This window comes from Rhinolophus sinicus, chromosome 3 (genome assembly GCF_057876585.1).
Source record: "Rhinolophus sinicus isolate RSI-liver-muscle chromosome 3, RSI-T2T, whole genome shotgun sequence".
NCBI classification, from domain to species: Eukaryota; Metazoa; Chordata; class Mammalia; order Chiroptera; family Rhinolophidae; genus Rhinolophus; species Rhinolophus sinicus.
Genome location: NC_142503.1, coordinates 143,863,298 through 143,879,801, shown reverse-complemented (window position 1 = coordinate 143,879,801; position 16,504 = coordinate 143,863,298). Strand labels below are relative to the sequence as shown.

Below are 16,504 nucleotides of genomic sequence, written 5' to 3'. Positions count from 1 at the left end.
GTTGTTGTCCTTTCAGTCTTAGTTGTGGAGGGTGCAGCTCAACTCCAGGTCCAGTTGCCATTGCTAGTTGCAGGGGGCGCAGCCCACCATCCCTTGGAGGAGTCCAACTGACAACCTTGTGGTTGAGAGGACACGCTCCAACCAACTGAGCCATCTGGGAGCTCAGCGGCAGCTCAGCTCAAGGTGCCATGTTCAATCTTAGTTGCAGAGGGGGCAGAGCCCACCATCCCTTGCAGGACTTGAGGAATCCAACTGGCAACCTTGTGGTTGAGAGCCCACTGGCCTGTGTGGGAATCAAACCGGCAGCTTTCAGAGTTAGGAGCACGGAGCTCCAACCGCCTGAGCCACCGGGACAGCCCTAAAATGAGTTTTTAAGTAATGAAATGTAAAGGTTTTTGTCTGTACGTCACTTTGTCTATTAAGATGGATTTTTCTTACCTCAGAGACCACAAACATAATCTTTTATCTGTCTTCTGATATACTTGTAGATCTTATATGAATCAAACGTTTATTTATACAGATGAGGACAGGATTTATAATATTTATATATTTTTACCATATATATAGCTAATTCAGCCAACTCCACTAATTTAATCACTTGTCCTTTTGTCTGCTGTTTGGTGCCACATTTATTATAGACTAAAAATCCATGAATATGTGAGACTGTTTTTAGACTTTGAATTTTAATGAATTTCTATAGTTTTATAATATGCCTTGCTAATAGGAAAAAATTTGATCTTTTTGTTCTTTAAAAAATCGTTTTAGCTTTTTTTGCATATTTATTGCATGTGAATTTTAGAGGCAGCATGAAAAGTTTCCTGAATGACATCAGTGGAATTTTTGTTGGAATTGCATGTAAATTACAGACTAATCTGGGGGGAGAATTGACATCTTCACAATAGCCAGATAAAGAAACACCATTTGCAGGGTCCCAGAAAACCACTTGCTCTCCTTTCCTTTGCCCCAGATGTAACCAGTATCAGACTGCAGACAGAGTAAAATAATTTTGCCTGTTTTTGAACTTTATGTAAATTAAACTATGTGGCATATAGTCTTTGTGTTTGGCTTCTGCCCAAGAAACATGTTGTTGCTGTGTAGTAGTTCATTGTTTAAATATCACAATTGTCACCAGTGGGATTGTTTCCAGTTGTGGGCTATTATGAAAAGGATAGTCATTTTCTTTAGAATATCTTTTGGTGTTCATATTTACACAGTTCTGTTGGATATACATCTAGAACTGCTTTGTCATCTTATAGAAGCAACTTTAATAGCTCAGAATCTACCTCTGAAGACAGTATTAGCTAATAGGTACACAGTTGGTATTTTAATGAACCTTCAAGACAGTATGACAAATGCATCTCTGGAAATTGGTCATTATGTTGTGGGGATTACAAACAAGCAATCCTAGAATATCAACTGAAAGAGATAGTCTTCTTGGCTAACTAATGCAGTTCACTCTGATGGTCTTACTTCTTATTGGAAATCTTAATGTTAGTGCCTTAGAATACTTTTGGTAGAGAATGACTGCAGCCCAATTCAAACTAATTTATATAAAAATAAATTAATAAGTAATATAGAAAAAAAGATAAAGAGTGATGGGAAGTGTGTTGGTTGAAAGGGTGAATCAAATGTTACCACCAGACTTTTTTCTATTTTTAAATCTCAGCTGATTTTCTCCAGAGAGAAAGCTTCATTTTGCAGCAGGCTTTTCACACATGTCGGCAAAAGATGGCTGACTCCCAGAAGCTTTGGGCTTACATGGTCGTTAATGGCAGAGATAAATGTATTCTCTCCTGTTGTCCATATCAGTTCCTCCCCAATGACATTGATTGGTTCTGCTGTATCCACATGTCTTCTGATTGGCCTAGGTCATATGTCCACTTGCAAGGAGAGGGGCAATGAAATGAGCATTGCAAATACATCTAAGTGAGATTATTATAGAATGTGGGTGAAGTGGTTTCCAAAGGATGTCATTCAGGCAAAAACAAAAAGAAACGTACATTACTGTTAGATTGTATGTAACTAGGAATAATTAATTTAGAGCATCATACATGTTTAATTTGTTTACGTTTTCCAGATTATTGCAAATCATCATATGCAGTCTATTTCATTTGCCTCTGGAGGGGATCCTGTAAGTATGGATTCATAAAAATTCTTCTATGTAAGTTAAAAGAATTTCTACATAAAGCATATTAGACACTACATGTCTTTTCCAAATATCTTATTATAGTTTGTGAATAGCTACATGTAACAGGGAATCAAAAATGTGGTCTGACAAAATATTTCCTGTTACTGATTTTAAAAATATTTGGGTTAGTAGATGATCTACTAATACTTCATTGTGTTATTAGCCATGGAGTTATCTTTTGAGAAGCTTCTTGTAGATAATCTCAAAGTCATGAAAAACAGATGTGTTATACATGTGTCGCAAGTCCTTTCTCAGAATTCTTCTCAACACAGAGCTCCAAGGAGATCCTACTAATCATTTGGATTTGGCAGATGAGGAGAAGCCTATCTGCCATACATGGCAACTAAGTCTAATCTAGAATGAGCAAGGAGGTTTGCAGAAACTTATGGAGGTAACGCTCAGCTGGGGAGAAAGAACTGCAGTTCCTCCCTGCCACAAGGTCACGTAGTGCTCATTTTCCATGAATGGTGCAGGACTGAGCCAGTGTTCTCTCTGCAACCTACTTTGCAGAATGGAGGGTCATTCTCTGACTCTGTACTGCATCATTTCTGGACCAGAGCAAAAGGAGAGGGGTAATGAAACTAGGAAGCCTGTGGCTGAACAAGATGCAAATCTGTTGAAACTAAGGTAGTAGAAGGAGGTTTTTGCTCTTCCGTGACATCGTGACATTTTTCTTGTATCTGCAAACATACAGAAGACTAGAGGAGGGCAGAGTCTGACTTTCATAATGATTGGACATCAGTAATGTCAAGAAAACATGGGGAACATATATTGGCCTTTTCCTTACTGACAATTATTACCTTCTTTTCTGCAAAGCATTTATTATTATCAAAGATTATATCCTTCAGAAATGAGGCAGTAAAATCCATTTTAACCGTTTTTTTTTTCCTCCATTACATTTAGTTTCTTTCTTTCAACTGAGGAATAAAATTTAGGATCATAAATGATAGGACCCATAATCCAAGCGAGGTATGCAGTGGTAGTAAAAATGAAATCTGTCAGCTGATGTCACTGCAGAGTTTTGATTTATTTTATCTTGAAGCTAAATATTTAAAAGGAAATAAAGTTCTGAAGTTACTTTGTTTAATCATTCCTTCTTTTACTGGCATCTAAAGTATTTAAGCAAGTTCTTCCACTTGGGTGGTGGTGTAATTTTTGTGTGTGTGAAATACATAGTAAAATGCTGTTTAAATTAGTCCATTTTTTAAAAACATTTCAGTAATTACTTGTCTTCCCATTGGCTAATAGTGACTCAGAGTATTTAAACATGTCAAACCTAGACAAACTGCCTTCCAAACATCCTTGAAGCATTTGGAAGAAAGCCAGCCTTTACAGAATTTCAAATCATTGTTTTTTTCTTTCGTTAATGCGTACTTAATTTTCCCTTTAGGATTCACTACTTCCTCACCTTTCAGCTTTGGGTATGGTTTTTTTCAAATGACTATCTTAGTTCCATGGTGCCAGCATTTAAAAGTAAACCAAATTTGAAGAGTTCCACCTTTTCCCCAGTAGATTCCACCGATGGCTAATTGTGGATTCAGTAGCGAATGGGGACATGCAAGGTGCCTGGTGCTTAGCAGCTGCAACATGAGCCCTGTACTAATTCTGAACTCTGATCCATCCAGCCTTGTAATCTGGCCTCACAGCAACACCAAGGGATATGGTTGGTAGCAGAGTCAGTTGACTGAATCCAGCCTGAAATGCCAGCGCTGCCTCTTCTCCTTCTCGTTCGGTCATTCATGAAGGAACTCAAATACTTTCCTTAAGATACTTAAAGTACCGAGTTCTATAAGTGTAATGTGAGGAATAGTTTTTGCTATTTAATTTGCCTTAAATTTCCCCTTTTGAGTTTCAAGAGTTGCTGTCATTTTTAGGATTTGTTCGCAAATAGTTTTATTTACCATGAGCATGTCCTGTGTGATGTCTCTAGAATCATGGTTCAGAATCCTAATTCATTTTAGACTGTCTTCATGTGTCTTTACTTCTGTAGTTCTTTCAACCGACAAAAGTATTGCCCCTACCAAAAATAAATAGTAAAGAATTTGCAACTGCTGTGGCAGTTTGTGCCTCCTGAAATGAGTGGGACCTCTGTGCTCTGTACAGCTGTGGAGAAAGCCTGCTGATTCGAAATTAAAACTGGAGCCACTGCATACTTTGGCATTAGAGGTCCCGAGTGAAGTTTTACCCTCAGGTCAAGGTGACAGTAGGGAGGAGTGGCAGCTTTTGGAGCCATGTAGACTTGACTTATTTATCCTAAGCTTCAGGATTTTCATCTATAAAATGGTGAATGATCACCCTTGCCTCACAGTGTCGTGAAATGGTAGCACAGTGCCGGGCACAGAGTGATAAGAGATGACAATCACCCCTGTTCCTAACACGTGTCCATTTTTATTTTGTTTCACTGAGATAATTTACAACTTCACAGCTAACTCGGTACGAGGGGTAGGAAGCGAAGTATTCACGGCCCAATATAGTACCCTTCTTTCTACCCTATTTTCTCCAAAGTTGAAAAAATACTGGGTATTTTTCCTCACTTCTTGACCTTTGCTCACCCTCACCTTCACTTTCTTCTCAAAAACAGTTTACTGTCTTCCTTCTATCAGCCCTGAAGACAGTTCTCGGTAATGCTTCTGTATCTACATATACTTTCTCCATTTTACAAATGCACTAATGAGTCTCGCCAAGTTAAATACATTTTATTACATTTCCCCCCCAATATTTGTGTTTTACTTTTAACATCCTTTAAATCCTCCCACACATTTACAGTTAAAGAATTTTTGAACTATAAGAATGTTGGACACTTTTGAAGATGAGGAGACTGAGGTCTGGAGAGTCCTCTGACCTCCTTCCCATCATCTAATTGCCAGACAATATTGCTCGTGTCATACCACCTCTTTAACTTTAAAAATAGCAGCCAAGCCCCCAGCAATTGTGGCTTTGTTTCTAAGTTAGTATAAAATAAAGCTGATAGATATGACCTTATTAATTTACAAGATATTTCAAACCTTTTCTTTTTACATAAGAGAAATTTACTTAGGTATGTGTTATTTTTTAAAACAACTGAAGATGAGTTATGCTGACCCTGAGATCTGCTTCCTGTATGATTCATTGTAGGTTATTAAGTGATTGTCCTTGAGGGTATTACAAACATGGGCTTTTATTTCCTGCCAGTTGATTGTATCTTCCCTCTAGAGAGTCATACTTCTAATCTGCAAATGGCACTGTGTATTTTTTTTCCTGAGAACTGAGATAAGAAAAAGCATCTTTAATTATTAAAATCTTATTATTAATTAGCTTAGTTGTTTTCCATAAAAATCAGAATTACCAAGTGGCTTTTTGTTTTTACAAAGTCAGCAGCACATCTCTTTTTTAACAAATTAGGTTTTAACGGATTCTCTTTTTCAAAAATGGTTTTTTCTTTCTCTATATTGATCAAATAAATTCTTGTATGTCTGCTTTATTATTCCTTAAGTTAACTTGCACTACGCACAAGCAAGCCAAAGACAAAACCCAGTGTTTTTTTAATTTTTAAAAATATTTTTTATTTTTCAATTATGGTTGATATACACTATTATGTTTCAAGTACACAATAGTGATTAGACGTTTATATAACTTACAGAGTGATCATCCCAATAAATCCAGTGCCCATCTGACACCATACATAGTTATTACAATACTACTGACTACGTTCCCCGTGCTCTGCTCTACATCCCCATGACTGTTTTGTAACTACCAAAATTGTGCCTCTTAATTCCTATCTCCCTAACCTCTGGCAACCATCAAAATGTTCTCTGTATCTATGAGCTTGTTTTTTCTGTTTTGTTTGTTCATTTATTTGTCCTCTAGATTCCACATACAAGTGAAATCATATGACATTTGTCTGCCTCTGTCTGACTTACTCCACTCCACATAATACCCTCTGGGTACATCCATTTTGCTACAGATGGCAAGATTTTATCCTTTTTTATGGTTGAGTAATATTCTGTTGTATATATGTACCACCTCTTCTTTATTCATGGATGGATGCCCAGATTGCCTCTATATCTTGGCTATTATAAATGATACTGTGATGAAAATACGGATGCATATGTCTTTTTGAAGTACTGTTTTGGGCTTCTTTGGATAAATACCCAGAAGTGGGATTACTGGGTCCTTCTTTGTCTCTTGTTATAATTTGTTTTAAAGTCTATTTTGTCTGGTATAAGTGTCGCTACTCCAAATTTTGTTTTAGTTTCCATTTTCATGAAATGTCTTTTTTCATCCTTTACTTTTAGTGTGTGTGTGTCCAAAGTGTTTCTTTAATCCATTTATTTTCTGATATACGTGGCATCTATTTGGATACCTGGGAGTCATGATGCCACATCCTAGTCTGTGACACCTGTGTGATAACTAATGTAACCCCTGGTATTTCAACTTTCAACATGGGAGAGTCACAGTCCCTAGCCATTTTTTAAGAATCTATGTCCTAACATATTCCCTACCTGAATTTTCTTTTATTCTTAGTGGTATGGTCTGCCTTTATGTTTTTAATCTTCAGAGTCTGTCTCCAAAGGGCAGAGAACGTGGACCCCACAAGTGCTAAATTATATAGTGTATATTTGTTTATGTTCCTTCCTAAGATGCTTTCCTTTTCTCTTTAAAAAGAAACATTAATATTTAAGTGCTTTCCTCAGTATTGTGTCCTAAATGTACTCTTATTTTTCAACAGTACAATCCATTCATTTTAAATGCAATCATTTTCCCTTTTTTATAGGATACTACAGACTATGTTGCCTACGTAGCTAAAGATCCAGTTAATCAACGAGGTACGGAAAGCAACTTCCAGGTTTTCTTAAGAGCTGGTATATACCAACTTTAAAAAGTAACAAGCAGTTATTTTCAATATAGAGAATGATGAGGATAACTAGAGTGCTGTGTTGGGTTCTAGAAATGTTATGTAAATTTGAGTTGGAAATAAATAGCAGGACAAAGTAGAAAAAAAATATATAGGTGGGAACCAAATCCCAATCATTTGAGAGAGACCCATAAACCAAAAGCTTTATTATCTATTTGTTTAATCGAAAGAGAATCTGTTTTGGTTGTGAAAGAAAGAACTGGCTGCAACATCTGCAGTGGACAAATGAACTACACATAAGACCCAAGCTTGTGAGTTTATTGGCCTTCATTGGCTTCAATAAATTGTGTGTGTGTGTCTATGTGTGTGCATGTGTGCTCACTTGCACATGCACGCATTTATGTGTGTTGAGTGTATGCTCAACTCAAGAGCCTGGCATATCATTTTGCGTGTTTGGCTTCTCATCATTTGGATCTTAGTTTAAATGTCTCTTCCTCAGAGAGAGCTTCTTTGCGTGAGAGCACCACCCGTCTCCAGTTAGCATATCCCACTCTGCTGTGTCTTAACACTTTAATTCTCTTTTTATTAACACTTCTCCCACACTTGCATTATTTCATTTACTCACTTGTTGATGTGTCTGATGTCTGTATTTTCGACTAAAAGCTCCATGAGGGCAGGAATCTGGTGATCTTTTTCACTGTTGTTTCCCAAGCACTCATTACAATGTTTAACACATAGGTGATACCCTATAACTATTTTGTTGAATGGCTGAGGGAATGGAAGAGTGAGTTGATTGGATTTCTCATCTCAAGATTTAGGAAGGTTGCCTAAGAAACCCATCTGCTGGCAACACTTTGGGTCATTGGACCTCTCTAGACAGACGTGGTTAGAAGTGCTTGTCATCCCTAAGTCCAGGTCATTCAGACTCCTCTTTGGGATGAGTGTTAGGTCACTTTTCCTCTTTAACTAGAACCTATTGGTTGGGCAGCATCCTCTGCCATCCCAGGGATACAGAGTTTTCCCCAAGACATTTATTAAGTACACCTGGAATGGAATTTGGAAATTCAATGAGCTATAAGACGCAGAGGTGGAAATGCATATGGCATGCTGGGGAGCAAATGAATAGAACATAGTAGATGTAGATTGTGTATGGAGAATAAAAAGAGAGTCTAAAGGGCATCTTGAAGGCATATAGAAGAGAGCTAATAAGTAGGGACTTAATCCTGTGGCCAAACGAGTGGAGAATGCTGTTTACAAAGCAGAGCTTTAGAAAGATTGGTTTAGTAGCAGGATGCAGTAGATGAATTCAGAGAGAAACTTAAGGCAGGGAGATCCACTTGGAAGCTATTGTGATTGTCAGAAATGAAATTATGAGGACCAGCTTGCAGGCACAGAACCTGGCACATAGTAGATGCTCAGTAAATGCTTGCCAAAAGAACATGGCCTTGGTAAGATGGAGAGGAAGGAACAGGTGGCAAATACTACGCAATACTCCATTGAAATTGATTCACTCTTAATGATACAATGAAGAACGGATAACAGTCAAAGAGTGAGTAGGAGGGACAGGAACTAGTGAAGGGAGAACGGGGGTGTAGGTACGGAACACAACAAAGGATACCAGAGAAGAGCAACCTCTTTTAATTAAGCCTGAGCTTCCCTAAAGAATAACTGCGTGCTATTTTTGGGAAGGCCTCTGAACAACAAACTCTTTTATCTTAACTTGTAAAAGACAGGGTGAAAGGAAGAACAAATCAGGAAATCTAGATGTTTAGTAACTTTGCCATCAGTCATTGAATATCTCATTGTCATTGTTCTTCATTCAGCAGATGCTGGTGAGGAATTCAAAGATTACTGCCAGTAGCTGAGGGTAATGCCAAACAGGATTTACATGGTTGTGCATATGCCCCCATGCTTAAGTGAAACAGGAGAGGCAGAGAAAATTATGATGTAGCTCACTCACTTTGAAAGATCCTGTTTTGGTGTTTTAATAGTTCACCAGAGCTGAGCTGCTTAAAGGGGAGCCACGGATATCCTGACATAGAGATCCTGAGAAGGCATTTATGAGAACTTAAGTTGATGGAGGTCATGGATGGAATTTGGAAGAAAGGAATGGACTCAGAAACAGTCCAGATAGGTTTCAGTTTTTTCTTTCTTTAGTCCCCAGACTGCGTAAAAATAAGAAAGATGCTGGAATCAGATGGACTGGGTAGGAATCATTCTTTCATCATCTCACCATATGACCTTAGTCCAGTTGTTTCACATCCTTGAACCCCAGTTTCTTTAAGTGGGAATAGTACCTTCTACCTGCTGGTGGTATTGGGAGGAGTAACTGAGATGATACACAGATAGCATCATTTCCTTTCCTCCTTCATCTCATATTCTTTCTCTTTAGGGAAACGGGTCTGTCTAGTAGATAGATGACTTAAAAACATAGGGTAATTTTCTTGTATTAAAAAGTTAGTACCTCCCATCACTTATCACTCCTTTTTTTGCCCCCTGTCCTATCTCTAACTTATCTTGGTTATAGAGGCCTCTGTGAGAAGCCACTCTGCTCTCAACATATTCCTGCTTGCATAAATCCTGTCCCCTCACTTGAGCCTCTGTACTTTAGTTTCTACACAATCGTACTGATACAACTTTCAAGTCCACAAACAATTATTAATTATATACTAATATACAAGGAGCTGAGTTAATCACTATGGAAGAAAAACAATGTCTGGCCACCACGGGCTCATCATTTAGTGGGAGAGAGAAGCATAGTCTATAGGATACTCACTGAGAAGAAGGAGGGCCTAGAGAACAGTGCCTGGAACATAGCAGGTGCTTGTCAGGATTTGTGGGAGAAATTAATAAAGGCGCAGGTAAAAGAGCCATGTAACGAGGTTTGGGCTATGTTTTTGGGTGGTTTTGTGGTGTGTGTGTGTGTGTGTGTGTGTGTGTGTGTGTGTGTGTGTATGTCTATAAAGGTGGGGCTACAGAGAAGGTGTGTATGAGGTGTGATAAAAAATACGGTGACTGTTTAAGTTTAAAAAAAGTATTACAGTAAAAGACACATTACCATTAGTTCCCCTCAAAATACTCTCACTTCGAACACACTTATCCCATTGTTCTTGCCACTTTCTGAAGCAGTTCTGGAAGTTCTCTTTCACGAATGTCTTTATAGGCGTTTAAGAAATGTGCGTAGAAAATGGCCTGAGAAATGGGCAATGGTTTCCCTCATGACAATGCTCCGTGTCACACATCGCTTCTGGTATGACAATTTCTGTCAAATAAAAACATGGTGTGTCGTCATCCATCTTATTCATTGGATCTGGCACAATGCGACTTCTGGCTCTTCCCCAAAATCAAAATGACCATGAAAGGTAAATGTTTTGAATGTATTCAGGACATTGAGGCAGCCACGACAGCGCAACTAAAGACACTCACAACAGAGGACGTCCAGAACTGCTTCAGAAAGTGGCAAGAATGATGGGATAAGTGTGTTTGAAGTGAAGGGGAGTATTTTGAAGGGGATTAGTGGCCATGTATCTTACTGTAAATTTTTTTTAAATATTCACTGTATGTTTTGATCACACCTTGTCGTATAAAGGTGGGGTTGGGAGCCTTCAGATGTGGCTGAAAGGATAGGTCAGAAACAAATTGTTGAGGACTTTGAATGCTGGTGAAAAGGTCACTGGGAGCCATTGAAGATTCTGAGCTTTATAAAAATTATTCTGGCCTTTGTCATTCTATTGGAATTGTAAAATGATAATGGGAGGGAGTGTGTGTGTGTGTGTGTGTGTGTGTGAGACAGAGCGAGAGCGAGAGCGAGAGCGAGAGCGAGAGCGAGCGAGCGAGCGAGAGAGAGAGAGAGAGAGAGAGAGAGAGAGAGAGAGAGGAGAATATGAGATCCAGCCTTCAGTGCAGGTTTGGAAAAACAGCAACTTCTTAGCCCAAAGGGTGAATGATGTCATGAAGGAGTAACCCAGAAAGAAGAAGGCTGGGGCGGGGGGGCGGGGGGGGGGTTTCTCAGGGAGTGGGAGAAGTCAGAGGAGACAGTGAGGAGCCAGAGAAGTAGTCAGCGAAAGGGAAGAAAATCAGGAGATGAGTAGCACCTAAAAAGGAGGAAGAGCAAGTTTCTCTGGGAGAAGAAGACACCCTGGAATGTCTTATCCTGAAAAGGAGTTAAGGAGAATGAAGGTGGAAAACGCCATTTAGTCCAGCAGTTAATACCTCTTGTCACCTTGGGGAGCACAGTGCCAGTGGACAGGTAAAGACAGGAGCCAGACCTCAGGGATAAGGAGGGCGTGGCTGACAGGAAGTGAAGGCAGAGGAGACCAGGCTTCATGCTAACAGTCCTGAATGTTCCCACTGTCTCCTTGATTCACTTTTAGCATTAATGCATTCAAGTCAGGGCAGTTACCACTTTTTTCCAGCTTGGTGAGCACTCTTTAGTGAACTCCTCATTTTATAAAAGGCCTTTTTTTTTTTTTTTTTGTAGAAAAGGTAAATTCCACTAAGAATGTTTTGAGTTTACTTAGTGACTAATACAGCCTGCCCCTCTAATTGCCATAAATAAGGAAATCTCTTCACCTCTTACTCCAAATGTGCAGGAAGGTTTAAATACTTTCTCTGAATCTAGTCTAAGAGGCCCCGGTTTACCTGGACTACCAGGATATAGGAAGGCCGTGGTTCTGAGTCTCTGAAGAAAGTTTTAAAACAGACTGTACGACCAATTTAAATTAACCCATTTATTTAGATTTATGTTTACAGTTATAAAATACACTCACTACTGTCGTGGTGACATTAGTTAACTGGACTGATTGCTGGCTTGCTTCTTCCTAAAGGATGGTGGACTCCATGCTTCAATCCCACTGCACCATCTGGTGGTTAATTTGAGAAGCTGCACTTTTGAATTCTTGTTTTCTAGTAACAAAAACAAAAAGCAAACAAAACAACAACAACAAAAACTGGTCCATTAAAAACAAATATAAAACAGTAAAGAAGGGCCCGTTATCCTCTAAGAAAAGTCTCAGCCCCTTGTTCATGACTATTTCATTAGGAAACCAAATGTAAAAGACAGAAAACTATGAATCTAAGATTCTTTTAAATCCTACTTCATATAGTACCTGATACCCAAGGATAGAACTGTGGGTCTATTTAGCTACAAGGTGGAATGAAAAGAACCCAGATCTCCATCTGATTCCACACACAGAGATCAACGCTCAGGCCTCCATGCAAAGTTACATCACTGGAAAATCACATTCTTTTTTGGGAATTGGAACTTTTTATATAGCTGTCTTTCTTCCTCCCATTAACTGAAGATTGGGCAATTCTTAGCCAAACTGGCTGCTTATCTGAGCTTTTGGAGATGTGTTTAACACTGGGAAATGGACATATTTATATGTGATTTAAAGCCTGTCCCTTTTCTGGTCCATGACCAACTTAAAAAACAACAGACTATTTCCATGGAGCAGCGTGGAGTGGCAACAATAGTACTATCAAAATGTGAGTGTTCCTGAAGGTGGTGAGGCTGCACAGAGCATCTGCGCAGGGTCAGCCTTTTTGTCCAGTGTTCTTTCTTTCATGGAGGCAGGCACCATGGTTCCCCGCCTTCTCAAACATATAAAATGGCAGTTACAAGGTTTCCAAAGTAAAGCAGAAAATTACGTTGATAGCATTGGCCCAGGAACAGGACCAAAACTTCAAAGTATCAGACTATGAAACATTTATCAGAATATAAAACATTTTAGAAGTACATGAGAAGTGGAAGAGGAAAGTTGTGTGTTTGGTTGATTCATTCATTCCTGCTGCCCATGTGCCTTGCCCTGTTCCTAAGAGGGTTTAAGCTGCTGCCACAGAGGAAGGATAGGATTTCTATAAAGCAAGAAGGGACTTCAAAGATCATCCAGTGTCCTGTCTTGGCAGCTGAGGTCCTTGCTGTAGAGTGATTTGTTTGGGGCCACAGAGATCGTGGCATAATGGAAACTTCACTTTGGATCTGAATCTTTTCACAGAGTTCTTTTAAACATCCTTGTTCTTTCATCCCTCTCATGGGAGGCACATTTTAGTCCTTCCTTCCTTCCTTCCTTCCTTCCTTCCTTCCTTCCTTCCTTCCTTCCTTCCTTCCTTCTTTTCTTCTTCCTCCTCCTCCTCCTCCTTCTCCTCCTCCTGCTTCTCTCTCTCTCTCTCTCTCTCTCTCTCCCCCTCGTTTATTTATTTAGGAATTTTCTGCCTCTTCTTCCCCATCTTTATCTCCAGACATCTCTTTGATCTTAAGAAAAAATGAAATTACAAAAACTGTCATCTCTGTTTTGATAAGATTTCTGGTCTTTATTTTTAAATGGACCAGGAATTTATGAGATGAAAAACAAAAGAATTCAAATGAATTACCATTTTTTATCATAATGTAACACAACTCTTTTGGCTCAACTGGAGGGTACATCTCCGAGGGCACTTTGCAGGTTTAAAGATATGAGGCCTGTCCAGGAAGGAAACCATTTCCACAAATGACCCAAGTAATTGTTAATACCATTCAATGGCCGTAAGAACCTGCCCCACTATGAGAGCTCATTGGAGGTCTCATTTCAGTAAAATTGAAGACAATTTCTCACAGTAGAATTATTGATGTGCTTCAGGGAAATCAGTATTTATTCATTCAAAACACATTTTAAAAACATCTGTGCATTGTCACTATGTGAAGCTACTATAGAGAAAAAGAAATGTCAATATAAAATAGCAGTCTAAAGATAGACCAAACATTTTCTTTTGGTAGAAAGAATGTAAATTTATAGATATTCTCAATTGGGTTTTCAAAACTGTAATTAGCTCCTTGTCTATTTCAGGATCCAAGTTGCTTCTTTAAAGGGACAACTTTATAGGAAATGATGAATAACTCTTGGAGATTTGACACCGTAGCATTGTTTGATTTAGTAATACCACTCCCCATCCCTTCCAAAAGTATTCAAAGACATAAATCCTTTACGTAAACGTCAAACTAATCTGAAATGACAATAATCTGATATTCCTTGAGATGATTATCAACATAAGGCTAAGAAGCACTGTTGTAGGTTCTACTATATAACCTGGTGTTACAGGCTCTTCAAGTTCGATCAGATGTGAATGAATTGCCTCTTACTTTAAATAAATACAAAAGTATCCCAAGAAAATGCAAAGCATAAAATCATGATTCTAAGTCAACACAGTTAAATCATTCCATAAACACAGGTATCCCTTTTAGTAATGTGTTCCAGTATTGGTTTCATGGTTCCCAAGACACACGATGATTTCTTGCTACCTAATTTAATTCCCCATGCACTCACTTAAGCCTTCCTTATTCTCAGATAGCTGACAGGTTATTTTTGTTTGTTTGTTTGTTTGTTTTTATAATATTCTTGTATGTATTTAACTGTTATCAAGCTTTTCCTCATCCTTCAGTTGTTCAGGCAATGCAATATATATTTTACAAATTTTCTCAGGAGACATTGCCTCTATCTTTGTCATCCTTAGGACTCTTTCTAAGCCATCTTTATGAAACTTCACATTCAAATAAATCTGCATATTCCAAGGCCCTAAGCACGACATCATACTTTAACTGAGGCAAGAATGATATTCCACATAGTAGGGAGATGAACATATAGTCCCTGAACACATGTAGTCTCCTGTTTTTCTGTACAGCAGCAAATTTGTTAATTCATTTGTGATATTCTGTCAGCTGCCCCCTTCACAATTTATTTCTTCAATTTGCTGGTGAAAACGAGACCTTTCCAGTAACTACTTCTCAGAAAAAGTGTCTAAGAAAAAAATATTTATCTTCTGGTAATGTCATCTTCATGAAATCTTGATTTTGATGCTTATTGAAGATACTTCTTCAGTTGGGTTTCAAAGATGGGTTACCATGCCATCACTGCTAGCTAGCAAAGACAGGGCAAAGGGATGGCTAGAGGATGAATATTCTATTATAAAGCTCCTATCTTCACTAGTAGCGCATCCCCCGTTTGGGGTGGGGGGGTGGGGAGGTTTGGAAAGTTGCCTTTTTCCAATCTTCTGTAGTATACCACGCAAGGCAAAGACTGAGAACCTCATCTCCCCTTCAGATTGCTGCCCTAGCAACCCCTGTATTGAATTCTAGAGCTAACACTGAAATGAATATTAGTCAAGATCAGTCTCCTTTTATAAAAATGTGGGCCCAAGATACCTGCCTTGAGACAAAAATTTGTAAGTGTTTTGAGATATTTAGATGTAAAATATAAATGTTTCTTCTCTTTGAAACATAAGAAATATGAGGTATTGTTACACCATTGTAGAGCCAATGAGAGTTTGTAAACCTACACCCTTTTATTCAATTACCAGTCATGTTCTGGAAGTATTTTGACTTTATATAGTCTTCTCTTACTGAAAATTTATTATAATTTTTTTGTGTGTCCTTTTGCAGCCTGCCACATATTGGAATGCCGCAATGGAATGGCCCAAGACGTCATAAGTACCATAGGACAGGCTTTTGAGCTCCGTTTTAAACAGTATTTGAAAAATCCTTCTTTGAATACTTCTTGTGAAAGGTCAGCTAAGAGTTCTGTAATTATTTGACTTATTATATTTTGTTTAATTTTAAAATTAATATGGCATTTTCAAATTGACTAATGAAATTAGTAATTTTTTTCTTACAAATAGGCACTGTTCTGGCACAAACTAATAGTGACATTTTCTATTTTTCTTCCATTCATATTTGTCCATATATTTCTTCTTGCTTTGTAATAAAATTAAAGGAGACACTTAAAGTGAGAAGGGATCAGCCACGTTTCTCTGATGTTATTCAGAACTATGAATTAAGTAGTATCATAAAATAACAAACATCAACAAATTTCTCAGATTTGTTTCACCCCAAAATCCCTTCATATCAATTAAAAAAAATCAAGAATGAACAGCAGAATAATAAGAATCAAATGTTTACTGCAGGCATTCCTGTTAATTTGCTGGTTTGCAATGTAAATAGACCAGCTCCAGTTAAATTGGCAGGGGTGGAATATACCCTGACCCAAGAATCTGGTTGTTCTAAGGCAGAAAGGACAGAAAGTTCGCAATGAAAGCTGAACCCTTTCAGGCCTGTCTGACCCACCACGTGTGGAATTCAGTGGGATCCCTGGCTCACAGAATTCACGCCTGAGAAACGAAACTCTTGGGCGCTTTTAAATGCATTTCTCCCCCTAATTGATCATGTTGTATATCAACACACACTGGGTTTGGAGATCGCCCTGTATGAGGTGGTTTAGGATAGGGGTTACCAGAAGGCCTTGATGTTGAATTTTTCCTGGGATAGTACTTACGTCTTAGTGCTGTCATTTTGTTGACATGTTATGAACCCAGCAAAACTGTGTGTGTTGTCAGTGGAATTGGTTCATTCCAAAAGGACCTGATTTATTCTTTTTTCATAAGAAACTTTTACTAATTTCAATTTGGAAAAAAAGTACATTTGTGTGGGTTTTTTTTTGCCCTGTTTCAATTTT

The 16,504-nt window shown here is 38.3% G+C and overlaps 1 protein-coding gene across 2 annotated transcripts in view; it reads left to right on the top strand.

Annotated features, from left to right (window-relative positions):
* Positions 1-16,504, top strand: part of SHC4 (SHC adaptor protein 4) — a 109,058-nt gene that overhangs the window by 67,073 nt on the left and 25,481 nt on the right. For both annotated transcript variants that reach the window (XM_019730684.3, XM_088797197.1), the window contains exons 5-7: positions 2,078-2,131; positions 6,942-6,993; positions 15,436-15,559. In XM_019730684.3, the coding sequence (XP_019586243.3) occupies positions 2,078-2,131; positions 6,942-6,993; positions 15,436-15,559 (230 nt within the window). The remainder of the gene's footprint in view (positions 1-2,077; positions 2,132-6,941; positions 6,994-15,435; positions 15,560-16,504) is intronic.